The 15,937-nt window shown below is 37.1% G+C and overlaps 1 protein-coding gene across 1 annotated transcript; it reads left to right on the top strand.

Annotated features, from left to right (window-relative positions):
• Window positions 1–7,716: 7,716 nt before the first annotated feature.
• Window positions 7,717–15,246, top strand: LOC117613716 (AP-4 complex subunit mu). Its single transcript, XM_034342292.1, has 13 exons — window positions 7,717–7,938; window positions 8,401–8,495; window positions 8,763–8,966; window positions 10,978–11,094; window positions 11,214–11,342; window positions 12,161–12,287; window positions 12,681–12,784; window positions 12,891–12,995; window positions 13,233–13,327; window positions 13,523–13,610; window positions 13,737–13,797; window positions 13,935–14,008; window positions 14,858–15,246. Exons 1-13 carry the CDS (start codon window positions 7,881–7,883, stop codon window positions 14,954–14,956), a joined length of 1,356 nt encoding a protein of 451 aa, XP_034198183.1. The 5' UTR covers window positions 7,717–7,880; the 3' UTR covers window positions 14,957–15,246.
• Window positions 15,247–15,937: the final 691 nt, after the last annotated feature.

Here is a 15,937-nt window from a genome sequence, read left to right as displayed (position 1 = left end):
TCCTTTATTCAATAAAGCGATGTATCACACCAACATCAATACAAGAGCAAGCTTTTCAATGAAGTACTTTTTCGAGCATTATGTCCCACAAACATATACATGCAGGCAACAAGCCTTATCTCCATTGCAAACAAGCTGCTCCTCGAAGCACAAACTCGATGGAATCTTTTTCGAGCATTATGTCTCCCAGATACGCTCGCAGGCGACAAGCCTCATCTCCATTGCAGACAAGCTGCTCCTCGAAGCATAAACTCGATGGAGTCTTTTTCAAGCGTTATGTCCCCAACATACGCACGCAGGCGACAAGCCTCATGTCCAATGCAGACAAGCTGCTCCTCGAAGCACAAACTCGATGGTGTCTTTTTCGAGCGTTATGTCCTCGACATACGCACTCAAGCGACAAGCCTCACCTCCATTGCAGACAAGCTGCTCCTCGAAGCACAAACTCGATGGAGTCTTTTTCGAGCATTATGTTCCCGACATACACTCGCAGGCGACAAGCCTCACCTCTATTGCAGACAAGCTGCTCCTCGAAGCACAAACTCAATGGAGTCTTTTTCAAGCGCTATGTCCCCGACATACGCACACAGGCGACGAGCCTTATCTCCATTATAGGCAAGTTGCTTCTCAAGTACAAACTCAATGGAGCCTCTTTTCAAGTGTTATGTCCCCGACATATGCACACAGACGACAAGCCTTACCCTCCATTGTAGGCAAGCTACTTCACAAGTACAAATTCAATGGAGTCTTTTTCAAGTGCTATGTCTCCGGACACACATTTACAAGATACAACGAGAATTGAAGTTCGAAAGACAACTGAAAATTCCATAACAAAACGGCAAATCAGCCAAGTCCAACAAGAAATAAGGTGGTCAACCAACGACCACTTATGGAAAAAAAAATTACAAAGTTTAAAAATAGAAAGATGAACTATAACTACTAGGGGACTTCAGCAGGTGACCCTTAGCCGATCACATCCTCAACTGCGTTGGCAACAACCTCATTCTGCCCAACCAGCACCACCTGCTCAACCGCCTCGGCTGCATGCTCCTTCGTATCCGCCTTAGCGTTTGTCTTCCTCCATTGCAGCTTCATCTGCTATCTGCTCTTCAATTGCTTCTGCATCTACAACATTGACCTGCTCACTCTGAGCAGGGGGCAGGTCAAGACAGGACTGCTCACCATCATCATCTTCGAGATGGCAGCAAGGAGAAGCACCATTCTGGCAATCCAAGTATCCCAACTTGTACGCATTGGCAACAATCTCATGCTTGGATGCCTCCGTGGCTTCAATATGAGTGTCGAACTTGGCCAGCGGAGCTATCACCAACTTTCGGGTCAGCAGTTCACGCAACTCAAGGACTCTTTGCTCGAGCTGACGACTCTTTAGATCTCTTGGCCTAACTTGCAACATTAAGTCAGCTCCGCGCTTGATTGTTCGTGGCTTTGCAGATAAGTCATGATTGCTAGACAGATGTACAGTCTTCTCAGTTTGATCCCAAGTTCGGCACAAGCAACCCAAACCATGCTTCTCAACAGCCTCCTTACAGGATAGATCATGGGTTTTGGGCAGTTCGAGCAGAGACCTGAGCAGAATATCCCGGACCTCCTGCATGCCATTTATCTTCTTGTTGTTCGCACTGACGAGGCGCTTGTTCCTGGCAGATAAAGAAGAAGCAACTCCCATAAGGACATTCTCAATAGACGAGACCCCTTTACGGAAGATTTGCTCGTGGCAGAATGAGGAAGCTTGGTCGAGGACTTCTCCCGCTTAGCTGGCAAATCATCTAGTTCCCATCTTTCAACAACTTCGGCTCAGGGCAGACCACCAGCCTCCTTCTGATGTTCACTCGGCAACCAGCGCAATGCACAGAACCTAGCAAGGAAAGCTTGATGAACATCGGTCATGGACAGAGATCGAGCTTCTTGCATATGTAATTCTCTGCAAGCAGAAGATGGAAGTTAGTCAGATACACAGCAAATAATTCTATGGCAACTATAGCAGATCAGAGGGATGCAACTTACCATTGCAGTAGGTGAGAGGAACGAGCGGACCGTCGCCAACCTCTCATTCCCATATGCCGCTGACTTCTAGTACATCCTTGATCCACATATGATCGCCTTGACTCATACTGTTCCTAGTTCGTGACATAAAAAGAATTAAAGCAGTTTGGACCAGCCATAAATAAGCCAACCCAAACTGCCACCCGCTCCAGCAGCAGGCCTACTCGCCTCCAGCCCAGTTATAGCTGGACCACCCGAGTCCAATTTCAGAAAATTAGCAAGTAGAAAGCCTCCTCCACGCAGGAGCCCAAACCAAATAAGGAAGCCCAGTTGCAGTTGGATGGCCCAACGGTTAATCCACATCTCCTACATGCTGCCACACGCCATGCAGAAGCTGGAGGGCATTTGTAGGAACCTAATTAAATCAAAACCCTAGGTCAAATAATTCCTTCCATTTGGGGATTATTTGACCTAATTAGGAATTATTCAATTTAATTAGGGATTACCCAATTAAATAGAATATTACCTAATTAGGTCGAGAATTGATTTGATTCCTACCTCAATTCCCAATTAAATGAGGTGTTACTTAATTAAATTAAGAATTGATTTGATACCTACCACAATTCGGGATTTGATTTACCCTAATAAATCAAATCCCTAATTAATCAAATCAATTCCAAATTGGGGAGGAATAATTCCTTTCCATTTACGGAATTATTCCTCTAAAACCCTAGCCTCCGAGACCACTATAAAAGGATGGCCACACGACCACTATAAAAGGATGGTCACACACAAAGGTTAAGGTACGTCTAAATCCCTACTGAAACTCTGCATAAATTATTTCTCAAAAACCCTAGCCACCTCCTCTCTTTCTCTCTCTCTCTCTCTCTCTCTCTCTCTCTCAAACAAGGCTCCGGCCATCCGGTTTTTCTTGAAACACCCTACCTAACTTAGGCATCGGAAGGCCTTTGGCCAACACCCCCCGGGTGTGGTCCTTTTACTCTGATCTGTTTTGCTGGGAGAAAGAGAGGCGGAGAAGACGAAGGAATCTTGGGCGAATATTCTCATGAGAAAATTTGCTCCCATAGTAGACACATGAACAAAAGGCAACAAGAGCATCTTCCTACTTCAAAAAATCAAAATTATATGTCAATTTGATCCACCTAACAATAGAATTTCATATTGTCTGATTCGATATTTATACAATAGAATTTCATATTCCAATTCCATATTTCAAAATGGGAAAAGACTATTTTTTTTATATAAAAAAATTCCAAACAGCAGAGGGTCTTAATATCTTTTCATAAAACAAACTTCTCTTCAATAATCTTTTGATAAAATAAAGGTGTAGAAAAGTTTGTGTTTTTCTAAAACTTACTATGAAGAGTGGTGAGGTGTATTTATAGATGTACTAGGGTTAAGTATGAAGTTGTATGACTTTTTTTGTCTTTTTACATAATAATAAAACTTAGGCCAAAAGTCACTTTTGGTCCCTGTAGTTTGGTACTTCAACCACTTTTGACCATGTAGTTTCAATTTCGTCACTTTTGACCTTGTAGTTTCATATTTGGAGCAATTCAAGGATAATATAAAATTTCTGTCAATTTCTTTAACGGAGCAACCACTTGCCCCTCACGTGGAAGGGCAATATTGTCAGACCAAAACCCCACGCTAAAAGCTGGTCTCCACCACTTCCCGAGGGCCAGAAAATGGGCAACCAAAATCTCAAAATCTCAAAATCCTCCCTTCTTCACTATTCCAAATTCCCAGCACCTAACCAATCTCTTTCTCTCTCCCTACAGATTCAATCTTCCAAATAACCAATTTCTCTTTCTCCTTTCTCAACTCCTTCCCCCATTCTCCACCTCACACCTACCACCACTCAGCAACTATAGCAATTGAAGGAGAAAGTAACTGATTTGAAAATGAAGTACAAAAGTGTAAAGCTAACCATTTCTTGTTTTGATGGTTGGAGGGCTTTGCTGGTGTCATGTATTTTTATTTATGGTTTTCTTTGGATTTGGCGTTGGTGGTTTAGTTTGTATTTATGCAGGATTGTTTATTCCCGTCTTACTTCCTCCTTTGGTCTTTCTAGGGCTTTTCTAATGAAGTATCTTTATATAAAATAAAAAAATAAAAAACCAAGAATTTAGTATCTTTCTATTATGATAAATCTGATTGCTATTTCACAATGAACATTTGAGTGTTTTTTTTTTTTTTTTTTGACAAATCTGATTGCATTATACCCAAAACAGGGGTTTTACACTTGCATCAAAAAACGCATGTCTGATAATAAAAGAAGAATTCAAGGCCTGTTACAGTTATAGCAAAAGAAGAAAGTTCACAAAAGCATGCAGAGTGGTGGTGGGTGTGAAGTGGAGAATGGTAGAGGGAGTTGAGAAAGGAGGAAGAGAAATTGGTTATTTGGAAGATTGGATCTGTAGGGAGAGAGAAAGGGATGGAGGAGATAAAGATTGGTTAGGTAGGTGCTGAGAATTTGGGATAGTGAATGAGGGAGGATTTTGAGATTTGGATTGCCCATTTTTGTGCCCTGAGGAAGAGGTAGAGAGCAGCTTTTAGTGTGGGATTTTGGTATGACAAAATTGCCCCTCCACGTGAGATGCACATGGTTGCTCCGTTAAAGAAATTAACAGAAATTTAATATTGTCCTTGAATTGCTCCAAATATGAAACTACAAGGTCAAAAGTGACGAAATTGAAACTACAGGGTCAAAAGTGGTTGAAGTGCCAAACTATAGGGATCAAAAGTGACTTTTGGCCTAAAAGCTTAATGATTTAAGTATTATGGTGAAAATAGAAAATTGTGGAGTTTAAATAGAAAAACTCTTATTTCTATAGTGCACCTTCAAACATTGGTCAATTCTCACTTTACCCCCTTAAAGTTAAAGTGACCCACTTTGCCCCCTTTATCAAGGTTTGATGTTCTACAGTGCCCTCTACCATCAATTCCATCCAAAAGTCCGTTAAGTTTGATGACGTGGTAGGGGTTTTAGTAATTTTGTGTACCTAGGTTTTTTATTCACAAAATTTGAGTGGATAATGTGGCAAAATAGAGCCCACCTCAGCATGGATAAAAAAAATTAATAAAATATTAAAATACAAACATACAATTTAAAACTTTAAAAAATTGGATTCTCTCTCTCTCTCTCTCTCTCTCTCTCTCTGTGTGTGCAGGGTGGGTTGCAATGGGGAAGATGGGCTAGAGGGGCAAGGGTCGGGGAGAAGGGGAATAGGTATGAGGGTTGGGGTTCTGTGGGAGTAGGGTAGAAAAAACTAGAAACCAACCCTGCCACGTCATCAAACTTAACAGACTTTTGGATTGAGTTAACGATAGAGGCAATGTGGAACATCAAACCCTGGTCGAGGAGGCAAAGTGGGTCACTTTAATTTTAAAGGGGTGAAGTGAGAATTGATCAATGTTTCATGGTGTACTGTAGCAATTAGGCATATCAATTATAAAATTATAAATATTGTTATTTTAATTTAGAGATCTTTTTTTTGTTTCTTTTTTTTATATATTTGACTACTAAATTAGCTATTATAATGAGTTCAAGTGCTAAATTAGATGACTTTTTAGTTCAGGGGTTTAAGTTCGATTAGAGTCATAATTGGGGGGGTAAAATGATACTTTACCCAAAAATTATCATGTGCCAAGCATGTGATGCAATTTAAAGGTAAATTGGCCATATTACACCAAAAATTATATATATATATATAAATATAAAGAATGGTGAAATATTCAAAATACTAGAAAATGTCCTTGATTAATTCAAACATTAAGAATTGAAATTATTAATTAAATGAGGATAATATGGTAAATTTACATTTTTTCATATTTAAAAAATTTAAATTAAAAGAAAAATCAGATAATATATCTTATTTTTATGGAACACAACTACCCATTATCTTTTTTAATTCTAAAATTTTAAAAAAAAGCCTCTCACATACCTCGAAGCGCGTACGGAGAGGTTAGTAATTTTTAAAAATAAACCTAAACCTAAACCCTAAACCAAACATTAACCTTCTTCGCCTTCCCTCAACCCAACCCACCCTGAACATCATCTTCCCTTTATAAACGCACGCAACCCCCAAGCGCAAAGAGAGAGACATATCACAAATGTTAGTAAATGAATAGGCATCTTTGATGGCCTACTTTTCTCGCTCGTTGTACAAGTTGCAATTAGTGAGGGAAGGAGGTTGATTATATTAAACAGAGAAATAGAGAGAAATCATGGAAAATATGTGGAAGGTTGATTTGGTTTTCTTGATTGCTCTCACATCATGCTGCGACAACTAAGGGTGCATGTCAGTTTGAAACCAATATAATTTAGTCAATCTATATCCCATTTGTGAGTCCTTGAATATTTTGAGGTGCTTAGAAATTATTGTAAAAAATTTCACATATTTAGTGAATTTGTGGGAGTTTATTTGGTTTAATTTAATTTGTGGTTTATCATAAGTGAATAATTAAATATTTATAATTTTATTGTTGTTAAATTTTTTTATTTGGATGTCATAAGTTGAAAGTACGCTTGATTACGGGAATAGACGAGGAGTTTGCCTTGCACTCATGCATTATTACTATTCTAATATGTGATAATATGATTCCATGACAATTAATTTAGTTAGATCAATTTACTGTGGCAAGGTTTTATTTACTATTGATGCTCACCCCTACACTGATATTTTGGCAGGTTTGCAAAGTAGAGAATTAAGAGGTTAGGAGGAGTGAAGATAACTTACAAGCTAAGAGGAAGCAGATCTTGCCTATGTAGATATTTTCATATATTATTTGAGAAGGCTGACCGTTTAATCTTACTTTATTTATTTACTTTATTATGACGCATCAGGCATGGCATTTTATCTTACTCATCTTACTCTGGGTTCGGAGTGTGACACCATCCAATATAGATTGGATTGTGATGTATCCAATCCAATCCGATCAGATCAAAAGTTTAAATACAGTCCAATTCGATCCATTTGAGAAAATACAATAATGAAATATAAAATATTTATCAGTACGTTTAATCTAATCAAACATATTAATATATATAAATTTAAAATATAAATAAAATGCTAAAGAAAATTATTCTCATCTATAATATATTAAATATAACTCCTATTAAATGACTTCAAATGTTCATAACTTTTTCAATTACAAATACCTACAAAAGCAAAATAAGCATGAAACTAACTTAGATTGAATTGGATTCTCACAAGCAAATCCGTCATCTGATCCAATCATGTCAGTTTTGAAAATTAGGAATTCAATCCAATTCGCTAAATCATAGAAACCAATTAAAATTGAATTGAATTGAATTGGATCGATCAATTTGGCTAGATTGGATCTTGCACATCCCCAACGACAATTATGTGATTATACGGCAGTGTAACTGACGATTCGGTGAGCAATGTAGGTGATGAAGTTCGGAACTTAGTAGAGGAGATTCTTTTCTTTGCTTGCGTTGCCTTGTTTTTTGTTTGTTCTCCTCTTTTTCTTAAGTATTTTTTTCAAAGCATAATTTTTAATGATTTTTTAACCGAAAGTAGGATGAAATGTGGTGATATTTAATGGCACGGAGGAAATTGGCACGAGCATGAAGGGGCTGGTAATATTGAAAGAGGTACCAAATGTGAAATCCAAAGTACCAAGAAAAAAAAAGAAGATAAAATTAAAAGACAAAACGGTTTAAAAAGTAAAACTGTAAACTTGATTAGCTGAGCAAAGTTGGGTCTAATATACGAACAAAAAGATAATATACGAACAAAAGAAATCGGGGCCTCGACTCAACAGCTGAGCTTGAGGAACACCCACCCCATTTCGGGCACAGGGAGGAGAAAGAAGTAAGCAAAGCCATGATCTCGCAGTTCTTCGTGCTCTCGCAGCGTGGCGATAACATCGTCTTTCGCGACTGTCAGTCTCTCTCCTCTCTCTCTCTCTCTCTCGACTGATCCAATCTCAAATTTCAGTTACTCAGATTTTTAATTCCGATCTAAATGTTCAGCAACTCAGTTCCTATGTAGTTCAATCTTCGTTTAGATCACTTGTTGCTTTTGGTATTTCTAGTTAGCTCTAAAACACTGTTTTATTCAGCTCTAGACTCTAGTGGTTTTTCCTAGATCGTACATGGATACTGTTAATTTTCCCAATTATTTTTTATTTATGAAGAGACAGATTGAGCTCTGTTTTTGAAGAATTTGGTAACATGTTGACCTTTTTGGAAATGGTTATGGCGAGAGATAGAAAAACAAGTCTAAAGAAACGGTTTTTTTTTTCCACCATAAGAAAGTCTAAATAAATAAACATTTGAGAAATATGTTCTGATGGAGTTTAGTGCTGAAAGATGTTTCTTGATATATGATTTTGTTAATGCAGATCGCGGTGAAGTACCAAAAGGAAGTGCGGAGATATTTTTCCGGAAGGTGAAGTTTTGGAAAGAAGATGGGCAAGAGGAAGCACCACCTGTCTTTGTAGGTATTATCTTACCGAGGAATGTCTGGCATGGGTTAATTTTCCTTGAATATCTGAAACTGTGAAATGGGTTCCATATACGCAATGTACCCATTAAAGTGGTTAATTGGACATGATGATATCGATTTGTCAATTCCCTCTTTTTGTATTGCTTTGTTACAGTAGGTCTTGTCTTGGTTTATAAACCCATTGTGCATGCATATTTGATTGGGTATGGAATGGATATTTGGTTAATTGTGCTGACCTTTTCTTTACTCAATCGATAGAATGTGGATGGTGTCAACTACTTTCATGTGAAGGTTGTTGGACTATTATTTGTTGCAACCACAAGAGCTAATGTATCGCCATCTCTTGTCTTGGAACTTCTTCAAAGAATTGCCCGTGTCATCAAAGATTATGTTGGAGTTCTCAATGAAGATTCTATAAGGAAGAATTTTGTGCTTGTGTACGAGTTGCTTGATGAAGTCATAGTAAGTGCCTCTTATATTTTTTTAACTTATTTGGTGGATCTTTCTTTAGCATATATGACTTCATGCTTCTTATCATCACTGTACGCTCAGATAGTTTTTATATTAGATTGAAAATTTAAAATGTAATTTTTTTGTTACCCTATTCTGTAAATCTAGAATTAACGTCCTCCTGTTGATCATTTTGAAAACATTACTTGTCCTTGTCCCTGATGATTTCCCCCCACCCCAAGGTTATATTCTTACAGTTATCCAAAGGACAGTTTTAATTAGAATTGTTCAAACTAAAGTTTAGCGCGCGCACACACACACACACACACATATATATATATATGTATGTATCAATTGGATTATTTGAGATTGGAATTTTAGAATGCAATAACTAGCCTCTCTTTTGAGAAGTGTTATAACTTTATGTTTTTGAAATATATGGATAAGGAATATACAATTTCACAAGCAGAAGGGTAGAGTAGAGGTTTCCTTTTAGAGGGAGAAGATTGACACTTATTCAATCTGTTTTGAGATTACCTGTCATTATTTAAGATTCCTACAACTGTGGTCTAGAGGCTGGAGATTTTTTATAAGAATTATTTTTTAATTTTGGGGGAAGCAATGAAGGGAGGAAAAAAGGATCACTTGGTTAAATGGGATGTGGTGACTCAATGGAAGAGAAAGTGGGTTTAGGAGTGGGGAACTTAGCAAGGAGAAATACAGCTTAAGTTGGGAGAAAAGGTTATGGAGAACTTAGCAAGGAGAAAGAAAGCTTAAGTTGGGAGAAAGGTTATGGGGATTTTAGGTGGAGAGGAATTTAATATGGCATGCTCTCATTAAGAGCGAATATAGGCTGTATGAGAATGGCTGGGATCATAACGTCCTGATCAGGGGTTCAAGTCAGTGCCCTTGGAATCACATCTCTCAAGGCCTAAATTCTTTTGCTTTTCTTTGCAGATTCGGGGTGGGGAAGAGAATGCGTGGGGGGAAACAAAATTTTATTCTCTTCCTTGTTTTTACAGATTATCACAATCTCATAATTCTCCTAGTGCTAGTTTGTGTTTGAACCCTTCTTCTTCTCCTTTATATTGGGATTTTGGGTTTCAAAGAAACGTGAATGACTCATAAGTGGGGAACTTAACAGAGTGACTACCTATTCTTAAAAGTATGGTGTTGATCCCATCTATGCAGGTTAGGAGAACTTGGGAGTTCAAGTTGTCAGGAGTTGTTTCTTGTAAGTCCTATTCATGGAAACTAATGGATGAGTCTTCTTTTCCTCTTTGTGGCCCCTCTAATGCAATTTGGAAGGCCAAAGTGCCCCTAAGGTGTAGGTTCTAGCTTCAGTTATTGCTCATGGGAAGGTGAGCACCTTGGCATGGTGCAGAGGAGGAAACCTTGTCGGTCTCTTTCTCCTCAGTAGTGTGTATTCTACAAAGGCAATGCTGAATATACGAACTACTGACTGCTCCCTTGCCCAGTTATGTATTTTTTTGTCGATAAGGCTAAGGCTGTATAAGGCCAGCTTGAGTTGGGCAATCCTAGCTTCTTGTGATGCTTTACTGTGTGAAATCTTATAGTTTTTTGGAGGGACGAAAAGGGGTTTGGTACTAAGAAGATGTGTTGTATTGACAATATTTTAGGTTGTTTGGATGAAGAGGAACAAGATAATTTTTTAGGGTGCTAGGGAAAGGATATGGATAATTTGTGAGACAGAGTTGTAGTCTGGACATCCTTGTGGACGTTTCTTCAGAATCTTGGGACTGGTCTTTTCATGCTATTTATTGTGTTGGCGATGGTTTTACTTTTTGATGAGTGATGTTCAGGGAACACCTTGTCCCCTGTGTTATAACTTTCATTTTCTATCCAAAGAAAGTTTGTGTTTCATATAAAATAAAAAAGAAAAAGGGAAACAAAAGATGTTGATAAAATTGATAAGTGCATTCAAACTTTGTGATAATATCATCCATGGAAATTGAGAATATATTGAATCACTTGTGAGTTGACTTTTGTCTTTTCATGTCAGGATTTTGGCTTTGTGCAAACAACATCAACTGAACTGTTGAAGTCTTATATCTTTAATGAGCCAATTATTCTTGATTCTGCACGTTTATCATCTATTGGCCCTACTGGCCTTTTTATGGTATGGTGTCATCTATCAATTAATTACTTCAGAAAATAAATTGTGCATGTGTGGAATATTATTTCCGTTGTTAACTTAGTAGCATTTTAGTTACTGACTACCAAAACTGATGCATGCAGCAAGGGACAAAGAGAATGCCTGGAACAGCTGTCACAAAATCAGTTGTTGCAAGTGAGCCTGGCGGTAGGAAGAGGGAGGAAATTTTTGTGGATATAATCGAGAAGATCAGTGTTACTTTTAGCTCTAGTGTGGGTATTTGTGTCTTTTATTGACTATTATGTGCAACCACTCTTTCCTGATAGGCATTAAAGTATAACAATTATAGATAACATAATAGTAAGTTCTTACAGTTTCTAACTAGCAAAATTTGATGCCATCTTAGCCAAGTGTTATCATGAACTTCTTTGGTTTGATAAGGAAATCCTGCATACCTTCTGTTCTTTTTAATGTCATATGGTATGTCCAGTGGTTCTTCTGAATGAGATCAGCGACATCTCTGGGTATTTAAATTTTATTCTGTTGTGTTCTTGCTATCCAAAGGTGACTGCTTATCCCTTTAGGCTGTATCTAATTTCAAGCATTGTCTTTTCTAGACCTTATATGGAAATTCCATTTATGTGGTTCTTTAAAGATAGTATAAATTATGTTTTAGATGGATTCGTACACCATAGAGGGGCTGATTATCAAGGAACAGGTTGCTCAGTAGCAGCTAATATTAGGGTTTTCGAAGTAAGAGCTGAAAGTAAAATCAATACTAGAATCCTAGTTTTCATCTCGGGCACTTGCGTCTAGACCAAAAATAATCTTTGAGGTTCTACTGCTCGTAGCTTTAGCCTTAAACTTTTAAAATGGATAAGTATTTACCAACCAATCAAATGGCACATCAATCATTCTTGTAAATATGCATGTGGTACATAAACTTTACTAGCAGATTCTTTTGACTTAATTCTAGGCTTTTCCCGAACTTGCCTATATTTATTCAATATATATGGGAACAGTACTATAGAGTCAATTAGATGTGCAGCATTGTTGTATTCCTTTTAGTTAATCTAATGTTGTTATCCAGGGGTACATACTGACTTCTGAGATTGATGGCACCATTCAAATGAAGAGCTATCTCACTGGCAATCCAGAAATCCGATTAGCTCTTAATGAGGACCTGAGCATAGGAAGAGGTGGAGGATCGGCATATGGTATTTGTCTTACATGGCACCAAATTGCTGTTATGTTTTACAAGTTCACAACTATCTTTCGAAAATCAATATTTTCATGTGTATGGTGGGTGCCATGGAGTTGTCTGAGGTGTTATGGTCAAAGCATGATGGTCTGATTTAAGATTTTGAGTTGTGAAATTTTATCTAGTTTTTAGATTGATGAACTAAAAATTTGAGGTAAGATTTTTAATGGATTATATGACCCCAAGAAAAGTCCCTCTTTCTTATGTTTTGAACTATATGATACTAGTGGCTACAATCATCAACTGCAATGCTTGGGTGTAGCTTTAATATGTTTATATCTTGGCAAGTGTTTCTTATCAAACTTATATCTAGTGCTTTCACAATCTCAAATGCTGCTTTCTCTTACAGACTATAGGAGTTCCTTTGGCTCAGGAGCAGTGATACTTGATGATTGTAATTTTCATGAATCTGTACGTCTTGATAATTTTGAAGTAGACAAAACTCTGACCCTGGTAAGTGAAAATGAGCCAGATTATTCTTGTTTAGATAAAAGGTATTCGACTAATTTGACATCTGTTGTTTAAATGATTAATGGGTGTTCCGTGCTACTAATTTTAGGTACCCCCTGATGGTGAATTTCCTGTCATGAACTACCGTATGACTCAGGAGTTCAAGCCTCCTTTTCGTATTAATGCTTTGATTGAAGAAGCAGGAGCGCTTAAGGTGAATACTGTTTCTTAAGTTTCATCTTATGGTTTAAGGTTGTGAAATTAACCGGAAAAAAAAATATATTCAGGAAGATAAAGAACCAGATTTTTATCAAGATTTTGAATATCCTGGACTTACACTATTATGATGGCCTTTGTGGAATATGTATTCTTTTTTACTTTGTATTATTCAATATCATTTATAGATCATGTAGTACTGGTAGGAATTTACAGTTTGGAATTGCCACTGTAGGCCGAAGTGATTCTGAAAATATTTGCTGAGTTCCCATCAAACATTACTTCAAACACAATTGCTGTACAAATGCCGCTACCTAAATATACAATCAGGTAACTGTTTACTTATTATTTATTGCTAAGAAAATATTAGGTTTTATTCAATGACATCACTATACCATTTGATATGATGAAATGGTAAGTACTTTTGCATGACTCTTTAATCTATTAATTAGATGCTGAATTTCACTATAAAATTTTCTTTGTATTTCAATGTTGACATTTTGGTGCCATTGTTCTTTATTTCAGAGCCAGTTTTGAGTTGGAACCAGGAGCAGTTGGGCAAACAACAGATTTCAAGGAAGCAAATAAGAGACTTGAATGGGGTTTAAAGAAGGCAATAAATTATCATCAATTTTGTTATATGTTCATGTTATTGAGTTATTAAGTAGTCGTTTTAGCAGTGCTTAACTTTTCACCCGTTTAATGCCTCTACTATACTGACAAGTTCAATGCAAAACAGATTGTTGGTGGATCTGAACATACACTGCGTGCCAGACTGACCTTTTCACCGGAAGCACATGGTATAATTTTATCATTGTTTTACTGTGGCTTTAGTATCTCCTTCATTGCTTTCATTCAGATACACATTTTATATACATCTCATTATATGTACACATCATTATATGTACACATTCATGACATTACATGCTCAATGCAGGAAATATAACAAAAGAATCTGGTCCAGTTAGCATGACATTTACAATACCTATGTATAATTCTTCAAGACTTCAGGTAAGCCATTGTCATAAGTTTCATACTTACCTCTCTCAAACCATGCAATGGGTGTAAATTTATGGTTAAAATCTTTTCTGTATATTGTTCATCTCTTTATGAGAGTCCTGTTGAATTTGTTGCTCGTATCCTGTTGCTATGCGAGTCTTTTTGGTCAGGTTGTGTTCTACGAGTTGGGTTGGGCTGCTAACCCATCTTGATAAATTGTCCATACAATCCATGTCACTAGGTCACAGGTGTCTTTATAAAACTGTTTACATAGGCGCATAAAAAAGCTAATAACAGTTTCTCTAAAGCTATCTCGTTTTGGACTCGAAAGGACCAATATCAGTTGAATCTGTGAGTTGAATGTGGGTCCAGATTTCATATCCCATCCCAACCTAAATCTCGACTCTGTCACGCCCTTGTTATAGTCCATAAATGGTTTCTTTTTAAATATTTTAAAAAGGGTTGATTTCTAATGGAGCTAAAAAATGCATAAAATGTCGTTTCTTATTTTGAAATATATTGTGTAATGGAACAGGTTGGCAATGATGCCTGATATCTATCCCACCCTCTTAGCATTAGTCGCCCCAGCCCTATAACAATGCTATCCCCAGTGCTTTTTTGAAAAGAAAAAGAAAAAGAAAAGAAAAGAAACTACTAAATCTTCTTTTATAGGTAGGTCTTGACAGGGCAATAGGTAAAGATTGATTACTTGATACATTCTTCCTTGTGTTTGACTGTGCAAGGAGGGTTCATGTATGTTCCTGCATTATGTGTATTGTGCAATGATTACTTTCATGTTGTTTATGTGTTAAGATTGGATAGCTAAACTGTGTTGTTTACATCCATCTCTTGCCTATGAAGGTAAAGTACTTGCAGATAGCAAAGAAATCTGGAACTTATAATCCATATCGGTGGGTAAGATATGTCACGCTCGCCAATTCATATGTTGCTCGTATCTGATCCAATAAAGCTTCATATGTTATGGTATTTCGCGGTGGAGGAATTGGAAAGAAGGGTTCTAGTTCCAAGATGTCTTATGAAACCTTCACTCTATTCCTTCTTTGGTGGGTCTGGATATTTCTCTATTCTTTTTCAGTGGTTTCATTTCTTGACCAACATTAGGCTGTATCGTTGGATTTTTTAGTTGGACAATTGAATTATTGAATTGCTCCTTCTGTAGTGCCTGTTCAATAACTATATAAATACACTCAAATTGCAATGGGATTTTTTATATACTATATTTTCATTGATTTATATGGAGATCTTTGCCATATTGGCAAGTCCATGCACCAACCTCCAACCTGCTTAGCTACCAAAAAGAAATAGGAAAGAAATGAGAAGGCAAGAAGCGTGCTTTTGACATTTGTGGTAATGATGGATAAACAGTTGAGCGAATTGTTTTTAATCCCTGATCTTCTGAATGTTGCATTGATAGGTGTGGTTTATTTGTATTTTTATTAAATAACCCTGCATGAAATCACTCCCAAAGAAGTCAGGAGCCTCCACCAAAAACAATCTTCTTCTTTTCTTCTTCTGTTGTTTTCTTAATTTAGTTAGGCAGCTTAGGGATATTACCCAAGTCATGAACCAGTGAATGTATCACTGAGCCTTTCCATAGGGATTTATTTTCAAATGCCTGAGCAATATAGCTTAGACATGGCCAAGCTCCAAAAAAAAGTGATTCTGACAACATTTCACAAAAAACTTCAATGTACTTTTAAGTGGTTTTTCATGAAGCACTTGGATTTTTTGTATACATATTCAATGTGATTCAAACAAAATCGCTTATGAGCAAAGTGTTTTCAATAGAAACCATCTCAAGCGGACTCTTAATCAAGAACGATGGTCAGTTCTATTAACGCAGGCTTGCCATGAAATGATAAAACCATCCCTTCCACAGTTTTACTGCTGCAAGATATCCAGATTCGTGAATCCTCAGAA

The sequence above is a fragment of the Prunus dulcis genome, chromosome 1 (assembly GCF_902201215.1).
Source record: "Prunus dulcis chromosome 1, ALMONDv2, whole genome shotgun sequence".
NCBI lineage: Eukaryota > Viridiplantae > Streptophyta > Magnoliopsida > Rosales > Rosaceae > Prunus > Prunus dulcis.
Note: the sequence above shows the minus strand (reverse complement) of the source record. Positions and strands in the feature narration are given on the sequence as shown.